The sequence below is a fragment of the Lissotriton helveticus genome, chromosome 5_1 (assembly GCF_964261635.1).
Source record: "Lissotriton helveticus chromosome 5_1, aLisHel1.1, whole genome shotgun sequence".
NCBI classification, from domain to species: Eukaryota; Metazoa; Chordata; class Amphibia; order Caudata; family Salamandridae; genus Lissotriton; species Lissotriton helveticus.
This window is the reverse complement of record NC_136065.1, coordinates 593,612,817-593,633,050: the sequence shown is the minus strand read 5'-3', so window position 1 is coordinate 593,633,050 and position 20,234 is coordinate 593,612,817. Positions and strand designations below refer to the sequence as shown.

The 20,234-nt window shown below is 43.1% G+C and overlaps 1 protein-coding gene across 1 annotated transcript in view; it reads left to right on the top strand.

Annotated features, from left to right (window-relative positions):
• Positions 1–20,234, top strand: part of LOC144754759 (L-threonine ammonia-lyase-like) — a 279,218-nt gene that overhangs the window by 165,139 nt on the left and 93,845 nt on the right. The window contains exon 8 of the mRNA XM_078642948.1: positions 9,796–9,871. Coding sequence (XP_078499074.1) covers positions 9,796–9,871 — 76 coding nt within the window. The remainder of the gene's footprint in view (positions 1–9,795; positions 9,872–20,234) is intronic.

The following is a 20,234-nucleotide window of genomic DNA, read 5'->3' as shown; positions in this document are numbered from 1 at the left end:
GAGCAAGAGACAAAGAAAACGGTTTCAAAAGGGGAAAAGTTCAAGAAAAAAATTCAACCTTTAATGTGTTAATTATACACATGCTATTATGTAGCCATAATTACCTCAATAATCTTGAACTTGTCCCACAGGGCTGGAAAGGTGATCGTTGTGCAATGATCTCCGTTTAAAATTATAAATAACAATTCTCATCTGTTGTGTTCTGCAACGTAAAGAACTTTCAGTTATCTCAGTCCTTTCCATTATTAAATTACACAAGACATGTCCGCAATGATAGGACAACACCACTATTACCTTCCACTGTGAAACGATTCTGACTGAATGTAGTTATTTCAAAACATCCATTGTAGGTAAAAAGGGGGGTCAATACGATGGCTGACTCTCTAAAAAAATTAAAAATATATTATATATAAATACCGTTCCCTCTACAGACCATTAACAAATTGTATATACAAACTTTATTTATAAACAGTCAAAGTGACAAGCACATTCTGTCAAATATATATTGACAATATAAAGGGGCACGAAAAGAACATTCAGACCACTTCAGTATCATTAAATGTTATTATGTCGTATGTGTTTCACATATGTATCAAATATCTGTATTGGGCACAAATATGATCTATTGATATATTATATTTACAGCCCTGAGGAAGCCCCGCGTGGGGCGAAACGTGTTGGCTGTTCTGCTGTCTTTGAAATACCTCTTGAAATTTTATGTGACGAGAAGACAAGATTAATAGAATTGTTATCAAAAAATGAAGAAAGAATCTGGATTTGATTACTATATTGTGCAATTTTGCCTCTAATAATTGTTTTGTTGCATCTCTATAGTTAAAATATATTGTTTAGCAATTGTTGGGTCCCTTGGCAGTGGACTTAGGAGGTGGGCAACTCTGATTTTTGCATCTGTAGATAAAAAATGTGTGTAGCTAGGTGGTGCGGCCTTCTAGTATCCTTTACTGCCAATTTTCTTCTGTTGATTTTAAGTTTCATTTTTAGGCAGAAAAAAATATTTGGTTCAACATTCAAAAGGGGAAGGGGTCCCGTGGGGACATCTTCCCATTTTCGAAAGTCTACCGGCACCCTTGAGGTGTAGGTAAAAAATGTATGTTTTGTGACCGTAATTCAGTTGCAAAACATTCAAACATAGCACTGCATTTCGGTATTTGGAAGGGACATCCTAAACATGCCCCTTCCAAATACTGAATCGCTAAACACAAATTAAGATTTGTTAACATGTTACCGAATGGCAATTTGTGCTCTGTACATATGGAGAAAAAAAATGTGTGGTTGATAACCACCCAATTCTGCGAATCAGGCCGTTTCCACCTGCAAAAATGTTTTTGTGCATAAGCCCTTAAATTCTCTGAATACCTCCCATTGGGTAAAAAAATGTGTTCGTACAGAATGGACTCACAGAAAATGAATAAGTGTGCATTGTTCTTTCCATGGTAAGATATGGTGTGGGCATTTATATACCACTAAATACCCTTGGTGAGGCACTGAAACACTTTTGTGTTTCGTAGCTTGCTACTCCCTTGGACAGACTTACAGACTTCATCTAGTGCAAGGAATTATAGTTTGTTAGGATGCTCATTAAACATTTGTCATGCAGTTTGTAATCAATCTATTATTTAATTTGCAATGAAATTATACACAGAAGTTACAAAATCTCACGTAACTGCTGATGCTTCAACAGACTAATGAATTAACAAACTTGTCCAATAGTCTCTGTGCATATGTATGTATATTGTAATTTATATAGAGCATGTGGCTACAAAACAATTAAAACTGTTTCTAGGCAGACATAAATAAGGAAGGTGTTTACGTCAATAAGAAACATGCACTTGTTTTTGAACACTAAGATTTATTGTGGTTTGGTCATGCTGGGTGACATTAAGTTAGAACTGAAAATGTTACATTTCTGTGTGTGCACTTGCTGGGCACATTTGTTTACATGATCTGAACTAGACCATTTGTGAGACAAGAATTATTGTATTGCTTTCCCAGTAGGATTTTTTTTCCTCTTCCATGATCACTGAGGAACACATAATTCTCTTATAACATCAAATACTAGAGAGTTTACAAACAACGATGTTGAGCGACATCAACTCCTATATAGATCATTTTCTCGTCGCTCGTTTTTTTTATTTGTATTCAGTGAGGTAGGTACCATCAGCAGGTGCAGGAGAGATGCAGCACCTTTTCTCCTCTCAATCATGGGGAGTGGCTTCAGAGGCAGATTTCTTACTAAAAAAGAGTAAACGGGGTGGCTGAGTTGCTGTCTTTACATTTGACTTATAATCCTGTCGAGTGTCTAGGCCTTGCAGACTGTGCAGGGTTTCCACATAGAGTTCTCCAGAACCCCCAGTGAGTCTGCAAGACTAATTCTCAACTTTTTTCAACTTTTGTTAGGCTGAAGAAAAAACTGAAAGAAAAGGGTGCATTGATGTGCATGAAAATCCACCCATGTAGTATGTATAGCAATGTGTTTCTTGTTTTGAAGAAGGGCCTGAGACCTGTGTTCACTTTGAGGGAATATTTAGCCTGACATGTCTATAGGCAATTAAGCAGGGAGCGGATTCATCTCCTCAGAGATATACTCTATGGAAGCGACTGGTATGGGGTAGATACACATCAAGGATGCCTACCTAGTGTTGCCCATTTACCCCAATCAATCAATCAATCAATCATAGCATTTATAGAGCGTACCACATATCCGTGAGGGTCTCAAGGTGCTGGGGGGGGGGGGTGGTGTGGGGGGCGGAGGGGGGGGGGGCTGCCACTGTTCGAAAAGCCAGGTCTTGAGAAGTCTCCTGAAGACAAATGTTATCTCTTTTCCACATTTCCAACTTTCAGCCTGATTCATCAAGCCGAAATCGGCTCGCAAAGGGCCAGATTCTGAGAATCAGGCCCTTTGCAAGCGCTATTTTTGCATTTGGGATTCATCATCCCAAATGCAAAAATCGGTAATAGCGATTTCGCTATTTTGCGAGGAATTACATTTAAGGAATCTCTATTTGAGATTCCTTAAATGCAATTCATCATCCATTTAAAAATTGCGAATTCGCAATTTCGGCCCGCTATTTACCGCGAGGTCAAACCTTGTGGTAAATAGCGAAAACTTAGGAAAATGCTTTTAAAAGCATTTTTCTAAGTTGCATGTTGCACACACACATGTCCTTTGGACATGTGTGTGCGCAACACCTGTTTTCATTTGCATTTAAGGGGTGCTACAGGGTGTCCTTTGGACACCCCTGCACCCTTAAAATCGCATCCTTATTTGCGATTAGCAAATTGCTAATCGCAAATAAGGAATAACTCCCCATCCATTCCTATGGGCCTTTGGCCCATAGGAATGAATGGGGAGTTATTCCTTATTTGCGATTAGCAATTTGCTACTCGCAAATAAGGAACATGTAGGAATCGCAATATTTATTGCAATTCCTACATGAATCCCGTTTTGCAAGTCCTTCATAGCGATTCGTTATGAATCGCTATTAGGGGCTCACAAAACGGGAGAATGATGAATCAGGCTGTTTGTCTCTAAACTCTCTTGCTCATGGTGACCAAATATTTTGGTTATTTCAGACCATGTTAGATTCTAATATTATTCTGCTATCACTGTCTCCAATACAGAGTGTTTTTTCTTCATCTTGACTCTATGAAATCTGACGCTAATGCTACTTTTTGCCTGTCTCAGCACTGCCCCTCTCTAAAGCTATGCATGTAATTTTAGATGTATATCACTGCACAAGAGCACTACCTTCTCAATGCTACTACGGGTTTTACACATACATTGGGTAAAAAGCCCTGAAAGTTATGTCTGCCTATCCCAGTCGCAGAAAAGTCAACCAGAGTCATTGGTTTTATTTCAGGGCTTCTGGATTACCCATAATTCATCGGCCCTTTTGCATGGATAAATACTTAAGTGCTCTTTTAAAGTACGGCAAAAATCAGCAGCCCTCAAACTCTGATTGTTAACAATAACCCATGCTTCACATGATATACACAACGGTGCGCAAATGCCATCACTGCCTGGGATGAGGTGGCCCAGGCAGGTTGCCTGGATCAATTCAGTTGTTTCCTTTTTAAAGTTCAATATCATCTCTCTGTCTACAAGGTGACTGCCTTTGTGGGAAAAAGGCACTTAGAAACAAGGAACTGGAAGACTTCAAGTCTACTGGAGCCAATCACATTGTTCAAGAAAATCCATCATCTGTGCACGTGCTATCCATGCTGAAATCAAACAAACACACACACCCCTCCCCCAGTTATTGGGGATTGAATGGACCAGTAGCCAGGCCATTCCCAGTGGTGGCTGTAAAAAGCCCTGTATCCCTGAACTAGAATTGTACTGCCATCTTCGGCAGTAGCCATGCAGCACCAGGTGCGTAGGCAGTAGCCGCACTGAGGCTTGGGATATGCTCCTGTTGTTTGAAAAATAACTTCGTAAACGAGGGAGTGGTCTTGCAGATTGTTGAGCCATCTGTAAAGCATTGAGTAGGTTAGGGAAGAGCAACCAGGGCAGGTGGCACAGCTTTATAAATCCATGCAGGGGACCATCGCCCTGTGTCTTTATGTTGATTTATCACAGCCATTAAACATGAGGCGAATTCAATCAGCTTTAAGTGATTAAACTTACTTTAGTAATTACTCCATTTCCTAGTATGCTAGCTTCTTGCTAATTTTCCTCACTACCTTCTGTTATGTTATAGGTATTTATACGGAGAGGAGCACATTCTGCCATTGCTAATGCCTCGCAGATCTAAACAGAATTAGTAACTTTTTGTCTTGGTCTTGAGGATTCCATTGCATTCTTGAGTCTGGCATGTTTTGGAAATTGTCGAACGCAACAGGCAATGTAAGGAAATTAGATTTTTTCCATTTCATTTAATTTTTATTTTTTTGTTAATTAAATGCCTTATAAGTTTATTGGATGTGGCTGGAGGTTTACCCGAGATTGATAAACTGGACTTCAAATTGCCCAGTGGGATTGTAGGTGTATCAATTATCTGGAAGCATCAGATGGTGCTGTTGGTTCCTGATATCCAACTGGTGGCTTATCCACACGGTGTTGGGTGTGTTTTATCATCAATTCTATTTCGATTATCTTTGCTATAAAATGGTGAGTGTTGACGGCATCGTTGAATGCAGTTGTGGGTATGTTGATATCCACATTAGTGGTATAGCCATACAATGCTGGATGCATCTAAGATGTTGCTTGTTAGCCATAAGTACAGTCTGGAGCGCGTTCACGCCCATCTGCCTGGCATGTGCAGTGCTGCTTGCATGGAGTTCCGTGTAATGTGTTCCAGCTTTTTCTTTGGTCATATGCTTCGATCATTTTGGTTACTGGCATCACCAGCCACAATGACCCCTTCTTTTGACCTTTGACCCAGCCTCTGTGCCTTTAGCAACAGTGTGATGGGTCGAAGGACAGAAGCTGCATGAACACAAACTATCCCAATACTTTTCCAAAAGGTCTCTTAACGTAGATGTTTTCATCCGTTCTGCCTTATGACGTCACATTCGCAAAGCACACGAGATTAAGAAATAACAGGGCGCATCTGCAAACTACACACATTTTCCCCTACATGTTAAAATGTGTTCCACTGTCAGGGGGGTCTCGTGGCAGAGCAAATGCAAACGCAATCCAATTCTGAGGTCTGTCACTTGCCTCGGTTTCTGTGCCCCACCAACCACCACAAACCCACACGTTTACTCTGCAGAGAGCCGGACGCATTTGGGAGGTTTACATTCCACGCAGACTGGGAGAGCTCGAGCTCGAGCGGCTGTTCTTAGTGGAGCATGAAACGGGTCAACACAGGGTCAGCTGGAGTTGGCTTTGGTAAATCCACGACTGAATTCCTTGGGATTTAAAGCTTTCCGGCTCAGTTCCACAGAGTGTATTTAACAACACGGTAAGAGGGCGATTCTCCACAGAGCGCGCGGCGCCCACACCCGGGCCAGCAGCAAATGGCGGTGGTCATCTGATTCTCCAAGTTGGCTTTTGTTCTTGTTTATATGTAATGACTGAGGGATTCAACTTTCCTAAGTTAAAGGGCATTTATGCTGGACCATTCGAAGTATACATTAGTGGAGAACCAACATATGCAGCATGGCTAGCAAAAATATATCCCAGTGAAAAACACATTATGACACAAGGAAAGGCAAATTATGCAGCGTATAATGTGATAACATACAAATAATGCAACACATTTAGTGGCATGTTGTCTTGCCATTTTTGATTTGTAACCCAAGATTCTTGTGATATAAAAATACATAGGGTTTCCAAAGCAGGAAATGTGTACACATACAGCAGATGCTATTCACAATGCTATTCAATATAGTTTTAGGGCCAATAAAGGCCCGCTCCATTAACAAGGGAGCCTTTAATGGCCGGTAGAGCCTGCTACAGAGAGATACAAGGCTATTAGAACATTTGCCCCTAGACAGCAGAATGTTCTAATTTGTAAAATAAAGGCCTCATGGAGCCTGAGGGGGTTGGAACCCCCTCGCGCTACGTGAGGCTTTTGTTCATAGCAACGGTTGTGAAACAAACATTGGAATGTTGATGCTCCGGGCTTCTCCCAGCCATTAGAAGCCCGGATCACACCATTGTCTTTAATGGAGTGCTCAACATTCCAATGTTCTAATAGCAATTAATAACTTTGTCTTGCATGAACGCACAGGGACTACATTTCAAATACAACCTTGTACTTGGCCGAAAACAAGCGTTTTTTTTTTTTTTTTTTTTAGAGTTTTATATAGCACAAACTAGACCCGAAGATGATATCAGAGCGCTTTCCATGAACACTAGCTTCATTACAGATGGACACATTAATCTTTGTTAGTCACGGGGAGATTTAGTGATTTGCCCAAAATCACAGGATTTTGAGAGTTGTTGCCGGGGCTCCAAACCGGTTCCCAAGCTTCAAGGTCGACCGCTCTTGCCGTAAGGCTACACCCTCTCCCCGCTTACATCAAGCTTACAGCTATACCCGTCAGGAAATAAAAAGGTCTGCTTCATCATTTTGTGCATCCACTACCATTTTTCGGTTTCTGCTTTACCCTCTGTTCATACCATAGACCCTCAGGAGGAACCCTTTCACCTTCAAGAAACACATCTGCAATGAACACCATAGTATATTTCATATTTACTATGTGCATGTCTGACTAGCATGAATGATAGCATTCCAAAAAGGGACCCTTAACAAAAGAAATGCAATTTTTTTATGATTCTTCTGATATCTTCATTGAAAAAAACTGCTGCTCTGAGAACAGTGTCTGTTTTAGGAACATGCATTTATATGAATAGTGAAACAAAACAGAGCATTACAAAAATGAATCATTCATTTCAACTTGTACTTACATTTTTGCATTGAAGGCTCTTCCTTCCACTTCAGATGAATGCCTTCCCCATAGACCATCAAATGCTTAAATTGACACAATCTACACAAAATGGTCGCCTACTTAAAGCTTGATTAAAGCAATCAGCAGTTGGATTGACTAGTTAACTTTCGCGAAGTATCTGGCTTGGAATGTCAACTGTGTGCAGTAATTCTCATATTAGCTCTAATCTGTTTGAGTTTGAAGGACATGTTTTTGTGTTAAAATCTGGGAATTATGCACCAGGTAATAGATTATATATGGTCAATGTATCAAAATCCTGTAAACAGTGAAGTCTCATAATTACGTTTTCCCTTTTGGTCCTGATTATGTGTTATTCAGTTGTCACTTGTATAACACATAGTCTCATTATTCTGACCTTATAGAACTTTGGTCCTTGGGGTGTAGTTGTGTTTTATTTTTAACAAAGACTCACAGGTTGTCTTGTGGTGGTATCTACTGTGTGAGTATTGTGTGTTTTGAAGAAGAAAGAAGATTGCTGAGCTGAATTAAAACAACATGGCGCCTGTTCAATAACTCTTCTACCTTGAGTGCAATGGCCACACCTGTGGCTTCTCTGAAGACACAGAGGGATGGTGCACTGTGCCACCGGAGCGTCACTTTTTGAGACGCTTCAGTGGCACTGTGCCTTGTTCCATATTTATGAGGTGGCAACTAAGCCACTTTGCATGGCTAACGCCGCCTTATTAAATATTGTCCCCCTTGATGCAGTTTTCTGCGGCACAGGGTGTGCAATGAGTGTTGCTGTGGGAGTTCCCTATTGCTTTTTGACACTGCTCCATATTTACAAGGATCTGTAAATCTGTAGCCGTGACAAAAGCGTACACCTCCTCAGAGTAAGAGTGGTGCAACCAGGAGAAATACTTTTATTTCTCCTTGTTTTTTGCTCTTTCTACGTGTGCTGAACTCTGCATTCAGTAAAACTGTACAGGTTCTAGAGTAGCGTGCTACTCGCCCGAAAAAAAAGCACTTCAATCCCCAATCAGGGGTAGCAAACGCTATGTAAATCCAAACTCTTTCCATTTTCTATCCCTCCACTATCCTTCTCAATCCAAATAACTGACTAACATATCTACCACTCAAATTACTTCCCTATTTTTAATATACTAATTCACCACTAATCCTTTCTGGGTTCTGAAGTAGCGTGCTACGCACCAAAAAAACGCTTCAACACCCCATCAAGTGTAGCAAGCGCTATATAAATGCAAACCTTTTCCCCTCTTAAATCCCTTCACTATCCTTCTCAATACAAATAACTGACTAACATATCCCCCACTCAAATTACTTTCATATTTTCAATATATTAATTCACCACTAATCCTTTTATGTGTTCCGGTGTAGCGCGCTACACCCCAAAAAAGCGCTTTGACGCCTCATCAGGGGTAGTAAGCGCTATATAAATGCAATTACAATACAATACAATAGAAGGAGCAAAATGCCATTGATGATTGTATTTGTGCAGGAAGGTGTCCCTTCCAGCACAACAATGATCCCTGCAATGCAGGCACCCTTGCACCATGGTCCAATGGTGGTTGCGTTGGCACTATGCTGCTTTTCTTGCACCGGAGCAGGGGTGAGTCCAGGAATGCACCATATTGTTGTAGATACGACAGACTCCTGCACTTAGAAAATAACACAGCTCGGCATAGCAAAACTGCTTGCAGCACCACGCTGAGCCGTTTTCTTCTCAATTGCTCCTGAAATTCCCGCTAGGTAGGCTGGGATCACAAAATCAGGTGGAGGTGCTCTGCTAAAGGAACTCAGGTCATCGCTTCTGATAACCTGGTAGGATGCCCACCAATGACTTTAATGCTCTCCTAGGCCCTATTTAAGATCCCATTGATCCTAACAGTGAATTGTCTAAATGAGATGAACCCCTCCTTTATCCATCTTAAGGGATGAAATGTCAAGGTGAGTGAACAAAGGAACTTTAACAAAGGTCAAGTAACATTAGGTTGCACCAAACTTACACTTCTTCATTTATTATGGCCTGGACATGATCATGGTATGGATTCCGTAGGAACCCTTTTCCTGGTTTTAACAGTGCACACATGCCATCCACCTTTCCAGAACTGTGGCCATGTAATGTAGGTTGCCACCATGGCAATGTTCTGTTACACGTGAAATAATTGTGGGTTTATTTAGTTTACAAGTATGGATGTGAGAGGCTCAGTGCTTCTGCAGATCTGTTAAATGTTGCAGATTGGGAGGAAGAAGATAGGCACTTCAGGGGGTTGCAGCTGGATTTAGGATTAATTGTGAATGGTATTTTAGATGGACTTGGATGTTTAAGCATTTACTCGTGCATCAGTGTTACAAATAAAAACTTTTTTTTCAGATGACCACCCTCTTTCTAAATTCTGCCATTTTTTCTTGCAGATCTGTGTGAAACTCCCTTTGGCACCAATTCTCTGCAGTTATCCAAGAAGCATGTGGACAAGATCATCTCAGTGCGGTAGGTCATTTGCATATGTTGCAAAGGGCGTTATTTTGCCCTACTGAGCTACTGGGTGTTCAGTTCATTGGCATGAGTAGGGCATCCTGAAGTAAGATTATTTTCTTCCTTCCCTGCCCATCCTCCCATCATTAATCTGATACAATGAACATCGTGAGAGTAGGCAGGGATAAGTCAAGGAGGGCTAACTCTATGAAAAGTGGGGATACATCCGCAGCTGAGATATGAAGATTCACGCGTGTCCAGTTGTGGGCAGCTGAAGTGGTGCAGGTTTCAAAATGTAAGTTCAACCAAGAGAGGAAAACATCTAGAAGTGTACAAAATGGAGGGAAGAATATACAGAAAGAATGCCCTACTGATATGATGAAGTACTTATCGTATTATATACGTGTCATTCATGTTTTAACACCGCTAAAAGCCTTATTGTGTCCAGTGAAGAGAAAATGAGGTCATATCCAGAAACAAGAGTGCCCAGCAAGAGATCTAAATTCTCCCCCCATCCTGATGTTTGATGACCTTTTCTCTTGCCCATTTCAGTGACCCTTCTATTCCTATCACTTTCTTTTCAGTTGTGGAAGTTCCATGCTTTATCCTACTAGGTCATTTCACCTGCCCCGGGGCAAACTAGACAATAGCATGTCTGAGCTGGGACTCTCAATTATCAAAAGCACAAAAATACTACATTTGGGAGTGTACAGGGTTTTTCTTTGCAGTTTTCTATAGTGCAAACTCGTCCCAAAGGTATTGGAGTGCTTTACATTAGAACCAGTTACATTACACAAGGACACATTCATTTTGGTAGGCACAGGGAGTGATTTGTCCAGAAACATAGGATGTTGAGCCGATGCTGTAACTCGAGACTGGTGCCCCAGTGACAAAGTGATACCAAAGGGGATGATGGACGGAGAAAATCAAACACTCACCCCCACTCAACTGAACTGGGTTTAATCCATCACCATTTATTTAATTTATTTAAAGCCATTTGTAAAGCGCCTGGTTACTCAATAACAGAGTGTCCCCGCGCTGAAAACTGCACAGGCGCTAGAGAAGGGAGAACGGGAGAGCCAACTGAGGGGGGAACGGATTAAGTGCGTGGGAATAAGATAGTTTTCAGTTTTCCCCGAAACCTGGTTTCGGAGGGCTCCATGCGGATCTCAAGTGGGAGCTCGTTCCAGCACTTAGAAGCCAGATATCCAAACGAGCAGCCGCCCATTCTGGCTCTGTTGACTTTAGGGATTTTAAACAACATTGCCCCAGAGGATCTGAGATTTCTGGAGGGGCGGTGTATTGTAAGAAGGCTTTTTAAGTAGTCTGGCCCTGTGCCATGAGCGATGCGATGGGCAAAGCATAATGCCTTAAATTTGATACGCTCTTTGATGGGGAGCCAGTGAAGTTTGGATAGGGCAGATTTCCCTGAGGCTCTGCGGGGAAGCTTTAGCACAAGACGTGCAGCAGCATTCTGGACACACTGGAGTTGGTGGAGTCCCTTTTTGCTCAAGCCCAGTAACAAGGCGTTCCCATAGTCCAGATGGGGGGTTACTAGGGCGTGAACAATGGTCTTCCTGGAGTCCATGGGGAGGAGGTCTAACACCTTTCGGAGAACCCTCAATACACTGAAGCATCTGGCAGAGACTTTGCTGACCTGGGGTAAGTAGGAGAGACTCGGGTCGAGTGTTATGCCCAAGTTGCGCACCGAGACCGCAGGACAAGGTAGGCTACCTAATTCCGCAGGCCACCATTCATGGGACCATGCGGAAGAAGATTTTCCTATCACCAGAAGCTCGGTTTTATCGCCATTAAGGCGAAGGCAGTTCTTATTCATCCAAGCTGCCACAGAGGAGAGACAGTTGGAGAAATTAATGGCATCCTCTCTGTGGTCCGGTGTAAGCTTGAACATCAGCTGGGTGTCATCAGCATAGCTGACGATGCCCACCCCGTAAGTCTCCACTATGCGAGCCAGGGGTTCCATGTAGATATTAAATAGAGTGGGGCTCAGACTAGAGCCCTGAGGAACACCGTGGCTCGCCTTCCTAAGAGAAGACTTAAAGGGGGGGGCAGTGCATCTGAAAATGCCTGTCAGCCAGGAAGGACTCTATCCATGCCAGGGCATGCCCCATTACTCCCATATCTGATAGCCGAGACAGCAGCGTTGAGTGCAGCACGGTGTCGAAGGCTGCACTCAGATCTAAAAGTACCAACGCTGCTGTCTCTCCATCATCCACTATCTGTCTCAGAGTTTCGGTGGAAAAGAGCAGGGCGGACTCCGTGGAGTGCCCTGCTCTGAACCCAGATTGAGTGGGGTGCAGGAGAGAGTGTTCTTTTAGATAGCTCATGAGCTGTCTATTGACTACTTTTTCCACCAGTTTAGCGCAGAAGGGGAGAAGGGAGATAGGGCGAAGATTTTGAAATTGGGTGATATGGATGTTCGCTTTTTTTTTTAGGGGGATTACTTGGGCAGTTTTCCAAGCATCCAAAACCAGGCATTCTTGAAAGGAGAGAGACACCATAAGGCTGATGTGGTCAATTAAAGTAGACTCCATGACTCCTTTAAACCGAGTCGGCGGGCACACATCGCTCGGAGAGCCAGTTTGGATGCTATTTGCAATACTCAAAAGCTCTTGTTTGTCAGGAGTGATGAAGCTCGTAAGACCGGGAGTCCCCGTGTTGCTGGTCTTGGCTATTACAAGTTTACTTGGACTGGCTACATATTCCGTAAAGGTGGCATAGATTTTATCTATCTTATTTACGAAGAAGTCAGCCATAGAGTCGCATAGTTGTTTCGAGTGAGTGTCTTTAGCTTTAGCTAGTTGGGATCGTAAGTTCCAAGTAGATGGAGAAGAGCTCTTTTGTGGGATTGTCTGCTGAGTCAATTCTGCTTTTAAGATGACAGCTTTTTTCCGATCTCACTAGTTTGTAGTATTTATGTAACTCACACTTATATAGAAGTTTGTCCTCCGGTCTATAGAATTTCCTCCAGCTCCGTTCTAACGTTTTGCATTTAGCTCTAGCAAGTTTTAATTTTTCCGAGAACCAAGGAGCGGTTTTGGATTGTCTGGCAAGAGGCTTAGATGTCCAGGGGGCTATCTCATCCAGGGCCGTGGATAGCCATTTTTCGTAGTTTTGCCAGGCCTCCAGGAGGGAATTACTATGTGGAGGAGGATGTTTACAGAGAGCAAGTCTAAAAGCTTCTTGGTTAAACTTTTTCCAGTTTCTTCGATTCAGGGAAGGGAGTTTAACTAATTTGTTTTCTATAAGTGTGTTATCGACCAGAATCGGTACGACAAGGTGATCAGACCAGATTATGCCAACCGGAGGGAAGGCTATAATACCGTCCCAGTTGGCAAAAATGGGATCAAGAAGATGACCATGAAGGTGAGTAGGGGCGGTAGATAGTAGGTTCAGCCCCAATGAAGCCAGAGCTGACGCTACCTCCTGTGCCTCCTTACATTCCCTATTGTCAAAATGGAGATTTATATCGCCTAGAATAACAAATTTCTTGTATCGGAGAGCTGGCTGAGTAATGAAGTCAATAAATTGACTTATAAAACGTCCAGCTGCTCCAGGCGGTCGATATATAAGAAGACCATTGACCACGTTTTTAGGTCCTAGTTTGACGGAAAATAGACCGCTTTCACTATGGGGTACATTGGCTTTCGTTAGGGTACAATCTAGCTCAGATTTATGAATGAGGGCTATCCCTCCACCTCTTTGATTGTGCCTGTCTAACCGAAGAAGACAATAACCCGGGGGGATGGCCTCAAGCACTCAGGGGATGATTCCTCATCCAACCACGTCTCGGTTAAGAAGGCCACATCAGGTTTATTGGTGGTTAGCAGGTCGTATATTTCAAGCCTATGCTTTTTCAGTGATCTGCAGTTTAATAGCAACATGTTAGGGTTTGAAGTAGCCTGGATGGTCTTATCGTGAGATTGGAGAGTAAAGTCACAGAAATCACAAGCTTCCGGTACCTGACACACTTGGAGACTGTGTGTGCAGCCAATAGGCAACCTGGGACGTAGAGACCATAGTTCCTGATTAGTGTATTGAATAAGGTGCCTTGTAGGGTCAGAAGTATCAGAGGGTAGCGCAGGGTTGCGAGAATTCGCCCCGCGTCCCGGTCTGTCGCGGACGGGCGCAGACGGGCTGGACTCTGGCTTGACTCCGGCGCGAATGCGGCGTGCCCGCTGAACGCGTCTGCTGCGCGGAGCCATGGTCACTAGGTTATATAGAGCTGACTCACCCAAGATGGCCGCCGTAAAACACTCCACCCGAGTCCCAGGAACCCAGCCCTGAAATCGGCTGGACACTCTGGGGGGAGGCAGCGCTGGCAGAAGTAAGTCCAGCTAAAGTGCAAATAGCAAATACAGTTTTTAAAATACAATCTACACCCTTAAATCGGTGTGATTATAGTGCGCGATTAAAAACGGCGCGCTGGTGCAGGGGGGGAGCAGACATACAGGGAAGGTGCTGGCAGAAAAATGAAGCAGCAGAATTTTAAAGTAGACTGCCCGGCTCAAGCCTCAGGCGAATTGTGCAGAGTTCTTAGGATTCAAGCCCCTGCCTTGATTATATAGAGCTGACTCACCCAAGATGGCCGCCGTAAAACACTCCACCCGAGTCCCAGGAACCCAGCCCTGAAATCGGCTGGACACTCTGGGGGGAGGCAGCGCTGGCAGAAGTAAGTCCAGCTAAAGTGCAAATAGCAAATACAGTTTTTAAAATACAATCTACACCCTTAAATCGGTGTGATTATAGTGCGCGATTAAAAACGGCGCGCTGGTGCAGGGGGGGAGCGGACATACAGGGAAGGTGCTGGCAGAAAAATGAAGCAGCAGAATTTTAAAGTAGACTGCCCGGCTCAAGCCTCAGGCGAATTGTGCAGAGTTCTTAGGATTCTTTAGCTCACTCCACCACCACAGTTCAGACATGGCTATATGCCAATCAGTCTGACCCTGTGCCTCATGGGAACAGTCCAGCCCGATCTGCCAAGCCATGTCTTCCCTGGACCGGAAACAAGCATCCTGGGACCGGTTTCGGGTTCACAACCCTCATCCGCCAGGCTATCTTGAATCCAGTGGCAAAGTGAGCAAGGGACCCACGTCTGGGCATACCCTGCCAACTTAGGGTGAACAAAGCGATACCAAAGGGGATGATGGACGGAGCGTTTGAGCAAATCAAACACTCACCCCCACTCAACTGTTTTGGGTTTAATCCAGGCACATGGTCAGACTGATTTGCATATGGCCATGTCTGAACTGCGGTGGTGGAGTGAGCTAAAGAATGGTGATGGATTAAAACCAGATCAGTTGACTGGGGATGAGTGTTTGTTTTGCTCAAACGCTCCGTCCATCATCCCCTTTGGTATCCCAGTGACAAAGTGGGCATCTCTGGCAGTTACGCCACATCCTCTCTTGCATAACCTCTGTGCGTTTGCTGCAGCTTTTCTGCCTATATAAGTCGATATTCTTCTATGGAAGTGTCCTTGAATTTCTGTGAACAGTAACCAACACATTCCAGTCTCTCAGCAGCATCAAACAGCAACATCTGCTTTCCTCTACAAGGCACTGTGTAAAGCCTCTGCAGATTTGGCAGTCTCCAGTATGCAAAACATAACTGACCGGACCCAAAGTTTTTTTTTTAGAAATCAGTTGCTGCTGAATTAAGGGGTTCACAGAATACCTAGGTTGCCTAGTTTCAGTTCACTCCATTCCTGTTTTCTTCCACCACCATACAATTCCTATTTCTTTATCTCACTCTTCCATTTTCTTTATCATTCCTGTGTTCTCCCTTTGTATGTGTTTTCTTATTTTTCTCTTGCTCCTCTTTTCTCCCCTTTCTGCCTTCCTGTGTCTTGTTCTGAGTCAAAGTCTGATGATGAAAAATAATTTCCGATCCCCAGAAATGAGCGTAGGTGACCACCACCTGCAACCACTGACATTAATAAAGCACTCATGGAAATAAACATGATTTTTGTCAATGAAATCGCTGATCACCTGTAGAGGGAGGCTCCAATGCTTCCGTACCATTCATTTGTGTACTGGTCAGGGGTTCCTATTCACTTAAGGGGGCACTGATACTCATCAGAGGTAACTCTCACAAGCGAGACAGGGAGAGATTCAGCATATGAACAGTACAGACGACTGATCAACCCATGTGAGCTTGTAAACCTTGGAGGAGCAGGGATTAATTTGTAAGTCTTTGCATCGGAGAAGGCAGATCATAGATCCATTCAGGTAGTTCATCCGACCATACCACTGCTACTTGCTTCACCAGGAGTAAATCACTCTACGCTGCCAGTCATGTTATCTGGTCAATCATTGACAAATGGTTGTGTGTAAGTCTTTTTTTATGTTTCTGCTTTAATTCAATACCAACAGCTTGTATGCTGTGGCATCCCATTATGTTTCTACCTATTTACATCTCTGTTTTACCATTCTTTTTCCTTCATATGTACTTGAGGCATGCACATAGTTTTAAAGTCCTATACTAAAAGTCTTGGCTTCTTACTTAAATATAGCCTAGCAAGGAAGGTCAAACAAAGAAAACTTTCCAGGGACGTAGCCTGAGCCATTTACTTTGGTTGGCTTTTGGTCATTTAGCAGCAGCGGCTTTTCCGCTAAGGTGGGGGCGCATCGCCCCACAAGAAAAATAAAATGATAATAACACAATGTTATTATCATTTTATTTTTCAAGCAGTGACCCGGCTTTGTTTTGTTTTAGGTATGGGGTGGGTCTGGGCTGTCAACCAGGAGGGGGAGGAGTGGTAGGCACTTTCTAAGTGAGCATTACGGTTTGGCCGGCTGTCTTGGGCCGGCCAAACAGTCATGCACCTTTAGCAAGTTCTTCAGCCGGCTGTATTGCAAGCTGGGTGGAGAACATGCACAGGCTCCCACTCTCTGTCTGAGCACCAAAGCAGGGTGCGCAGGCCAATCACGGCACTGCTGTCATGCTGGTGACAGCAGCATCGTAATTGGCTAGGGGAGTCTGGGAGCCCGTGTGCTTCGTGCTTTCATGCGTCATTGATGGAAGAAGGACAAGGAGATGCGGGCCAGCATGTAAGTGAAATTTTCCTTTTTTAAACCACCGCACCGCTACTGCCTTGTAGCAGCCGCCACTGTCATTTAGACCTTTGTATATAGAAAACGTAAAAAAACCTATTACATGGTGGAAAAGAAAAACTGTGTGCGAAGAAGAACGAGGTGGTGTTGGAGTGAACCATGTGCCCTGATTCCTGGATGTGGAGAAAATGAGAGCGTAAACATGTGTGACTTTGGTGGATAGAAGGATATTGCAACTAAAAATGCAGGTGTTTTCTCATAGTTGAGATCTTTCTCTATATAGCCTGGCATTATTCTAGTCTTCTCTTATCTTTTTTTTAATAATTATTATTTTATTGACAATGCAATAGCAATTAAGTAAATCACAAAGTTATACCTTTGTATACAACATATTAACCCCTTCGCTGCGGGGGTTAATTTCCCGCTGTGCTGAGGGGGAGGGGGGCGCGCACGGCGCCCGCATGCTCATGACGAGCTGAGCTCGTCATGAGCCACGGCGCACCGGTACTCATGACGAGCTCAGCTCGTCACAGGTGCATTACCTGTCGTGGAACGCTCAGCACAGCAGGGGAATTATCCCCGCATGCGAGCGTTCCACGGCTCATGACGAGCTCATGACGAGCTCAGCTCGTCATGAGCATGGAAGAGGTTAAAGACCCCAAACCAAAAAAAAGAAAAAAGGAAAAGAAAACACAAAAGAAGGAAGATACAACACTATTGCATTATACGTTTTCACATTTTGAGCCCTCCCACCGCCCCTTGCCTCCCCCCCCCCCCCCAGATGGTAGGTCAGTCTCTTACATTTTCCATATTCTTTTTTCATGTTCCACCAAAATCTATTAGTTACTCACTCTTTATTTGCTAGCCATCTAGTCAAGAGTGCTCAGATTTCTAGCCCTTTTTTTCCAAGAGCGTGGTCCCCGCCTTTTATAAATAGCTTTCTCTAAATTATAATTTGCAATTAACCGAGTAAGCCATTGCTGAAAGCCCAGTGGATTAGGGTCCAGCCATGCAGAGGCCAGGCAGAGGCGATATATTGCCATGCCGATAAACACTAATCTTTCACTCGGAGTCCCCTGCAAGTCATTATCTACCCCAAGACCAATACGTGTTGGAGAAAGGGAGCAGAAAATCCCCAAATCTTCATTATAAAATCTGGAAATTAAATTTTTTTTATTATCCAAAACATTGCATGTAGCAAAGATATGGCTAAGGTCAGCCTGATATAAATCACAACGTGGGCAGGCGGTACCTCTCCCTGTACCCCATTTAGCGATTTTTTTCGGGGTATAGTATGAAGAAAAACATGATTTATAATATTCCGCCTGTAACTGGGCAGGAACTAAAGTATTCTGAGCTAAATTAACTGAGTGATAAAATAGTTCAAGCAAACAAGAAAAGAGTGTTCTATGGTACACGAAGAACCACCAATGGAGCAGAGAAAAATATAAACAACTGGCCTCACTTAGGTCAATTAGGAAAGCCCTCACTCACCAACCTGGTTGATGACATGCTTCATCGTCGGGGTCCGGTCGAGGGTGCTTTAGGATCCGAGAGGGTGCCTGGCGTCAAGGGCGGTGTGCCAAATACGCTAACACCCCCATCCCGTGACCCATGGTGATGTTCGCAATTACCATACAAGTGCAGTAACCTTAAATTGGTAAGCCTCCTAAACCAGGAGTAACCGGGAAAGAGCACGCTCTTTTTCATTGCATTTATTTTCATTTTTTCACCATTCACATTCACGTCCCTAGGTAAGGGTGAGCCTTAGGGTGCTCATACCGCCAGGGTTTTGTCCACGTTTATGTCCTGACGAATGCCTGGTAAACTCACACCGTTTAAAGGCAGAAACATGTTGACTGATAATAGGAATTTATGTAATTATCTAAACAATTAATTTTGGACCATTTTCCAACACTATATTTTTAATTATGTCCCAGTGATCAAGTAATAAATAGTCTTTTGAAACACTTAGGACATTTTTACTTTTCACCACCACTTAATTAATTTCACTTCACGCCTGTACTCACAAAAACCTGCTCCGCAGTAGACCTGGCGTCGCAGCACACTGGAAAGGCACTCGGCCTCCTCAGTGGTGCCCGATGATGAAGCATGTCATCAACCAGGTTGGTGAGTGAGGGCTTTCCTAATTGACCTAAGTGAGGCCAGTTGTATATATTTTTCTCTGCTCCATGGGTGGTTCTTCGTGTACCATAGAACACTCTTATCTTGTTTGCTTAAACTTAACCGGGGACTAAGAGTGATTTATCATTTTCTCCCTGCCTCTCTTTTTGTTGTGTGATAAAATAGTTCCTCAGTAACACCAACCTCTGCCTTCCATTTTGTCGCTCGATCATCCAGGTCATCTACCATTAAAGAATTAATCAAATTATATACAAGACCAATGGATAAGTCTCCATTTTTTCTCAGTTTATCAATAATGTCGATGTTTAAAAACCCATTCGGTCCTCCCACTTTTTTAGACAAAAAGTCTCTGATTTGTAAAAAAAATGTAAAAGTCTCTATTCTCCAACCCAAACGGCTCTCTTAAGTTTTCAAATGTTACCAGCCCATTTAAGGTAAATAGATCGCCAAGTTGACTCGTGGCTGCCTCTCTCCATCTTTCTGTGATAGGTCTTTTAAAAATCTCCGGCAGCATAGGATTATTACATAGAGGTGTATAAAAATTCAGGCGACCAAGCCCAATAAGTTCCAACTTACATTTCATAACCCGCCTTGTAATGTCTTAAAGCAAACTTTATTGTAATGGTTATCGTTCATATGTCGCCATACCCATCCCCATACCTCTGTCTCTATTACAAGCTCAAGTGGTGATGGTATCTCCTCATTCCTACCTGCGCTAGGTTTTTCTTGAATCAGAGTAAAATTATGCAGTGTAGTTGTGGCCCAATAATATAGTTTGATGTTTGGCAGGGCCAGCCCTCCCCTTTCTTTAGATAATGAAAGGCATTTTAAAGCTCTTCTGGGTCTCACATACCCCCAGATAAATCGTGAAAATAAATCTTCAATCATTTGAAGGCACTTGCCATCAAATTCTAGGGGGATCGCTCGAAGCAGATACAGAAATATTGGGAAAAACAACATTTTGATGCAATTGCATCTCCCAATTATAGATAAATGTAGATTATGTAGTGTAGCCATTTCTGATCTACTTTGGGTAATTTTTTTTTTTTTTATTTTTTATTTTTTTTATTTTTTGAAAACCTTTATTGTTCCACAATACAGTTACAGGTTATGGCCTACATACCAGCACGGTCGGCCAGCAGAATAGTGGCGGTCAAGCA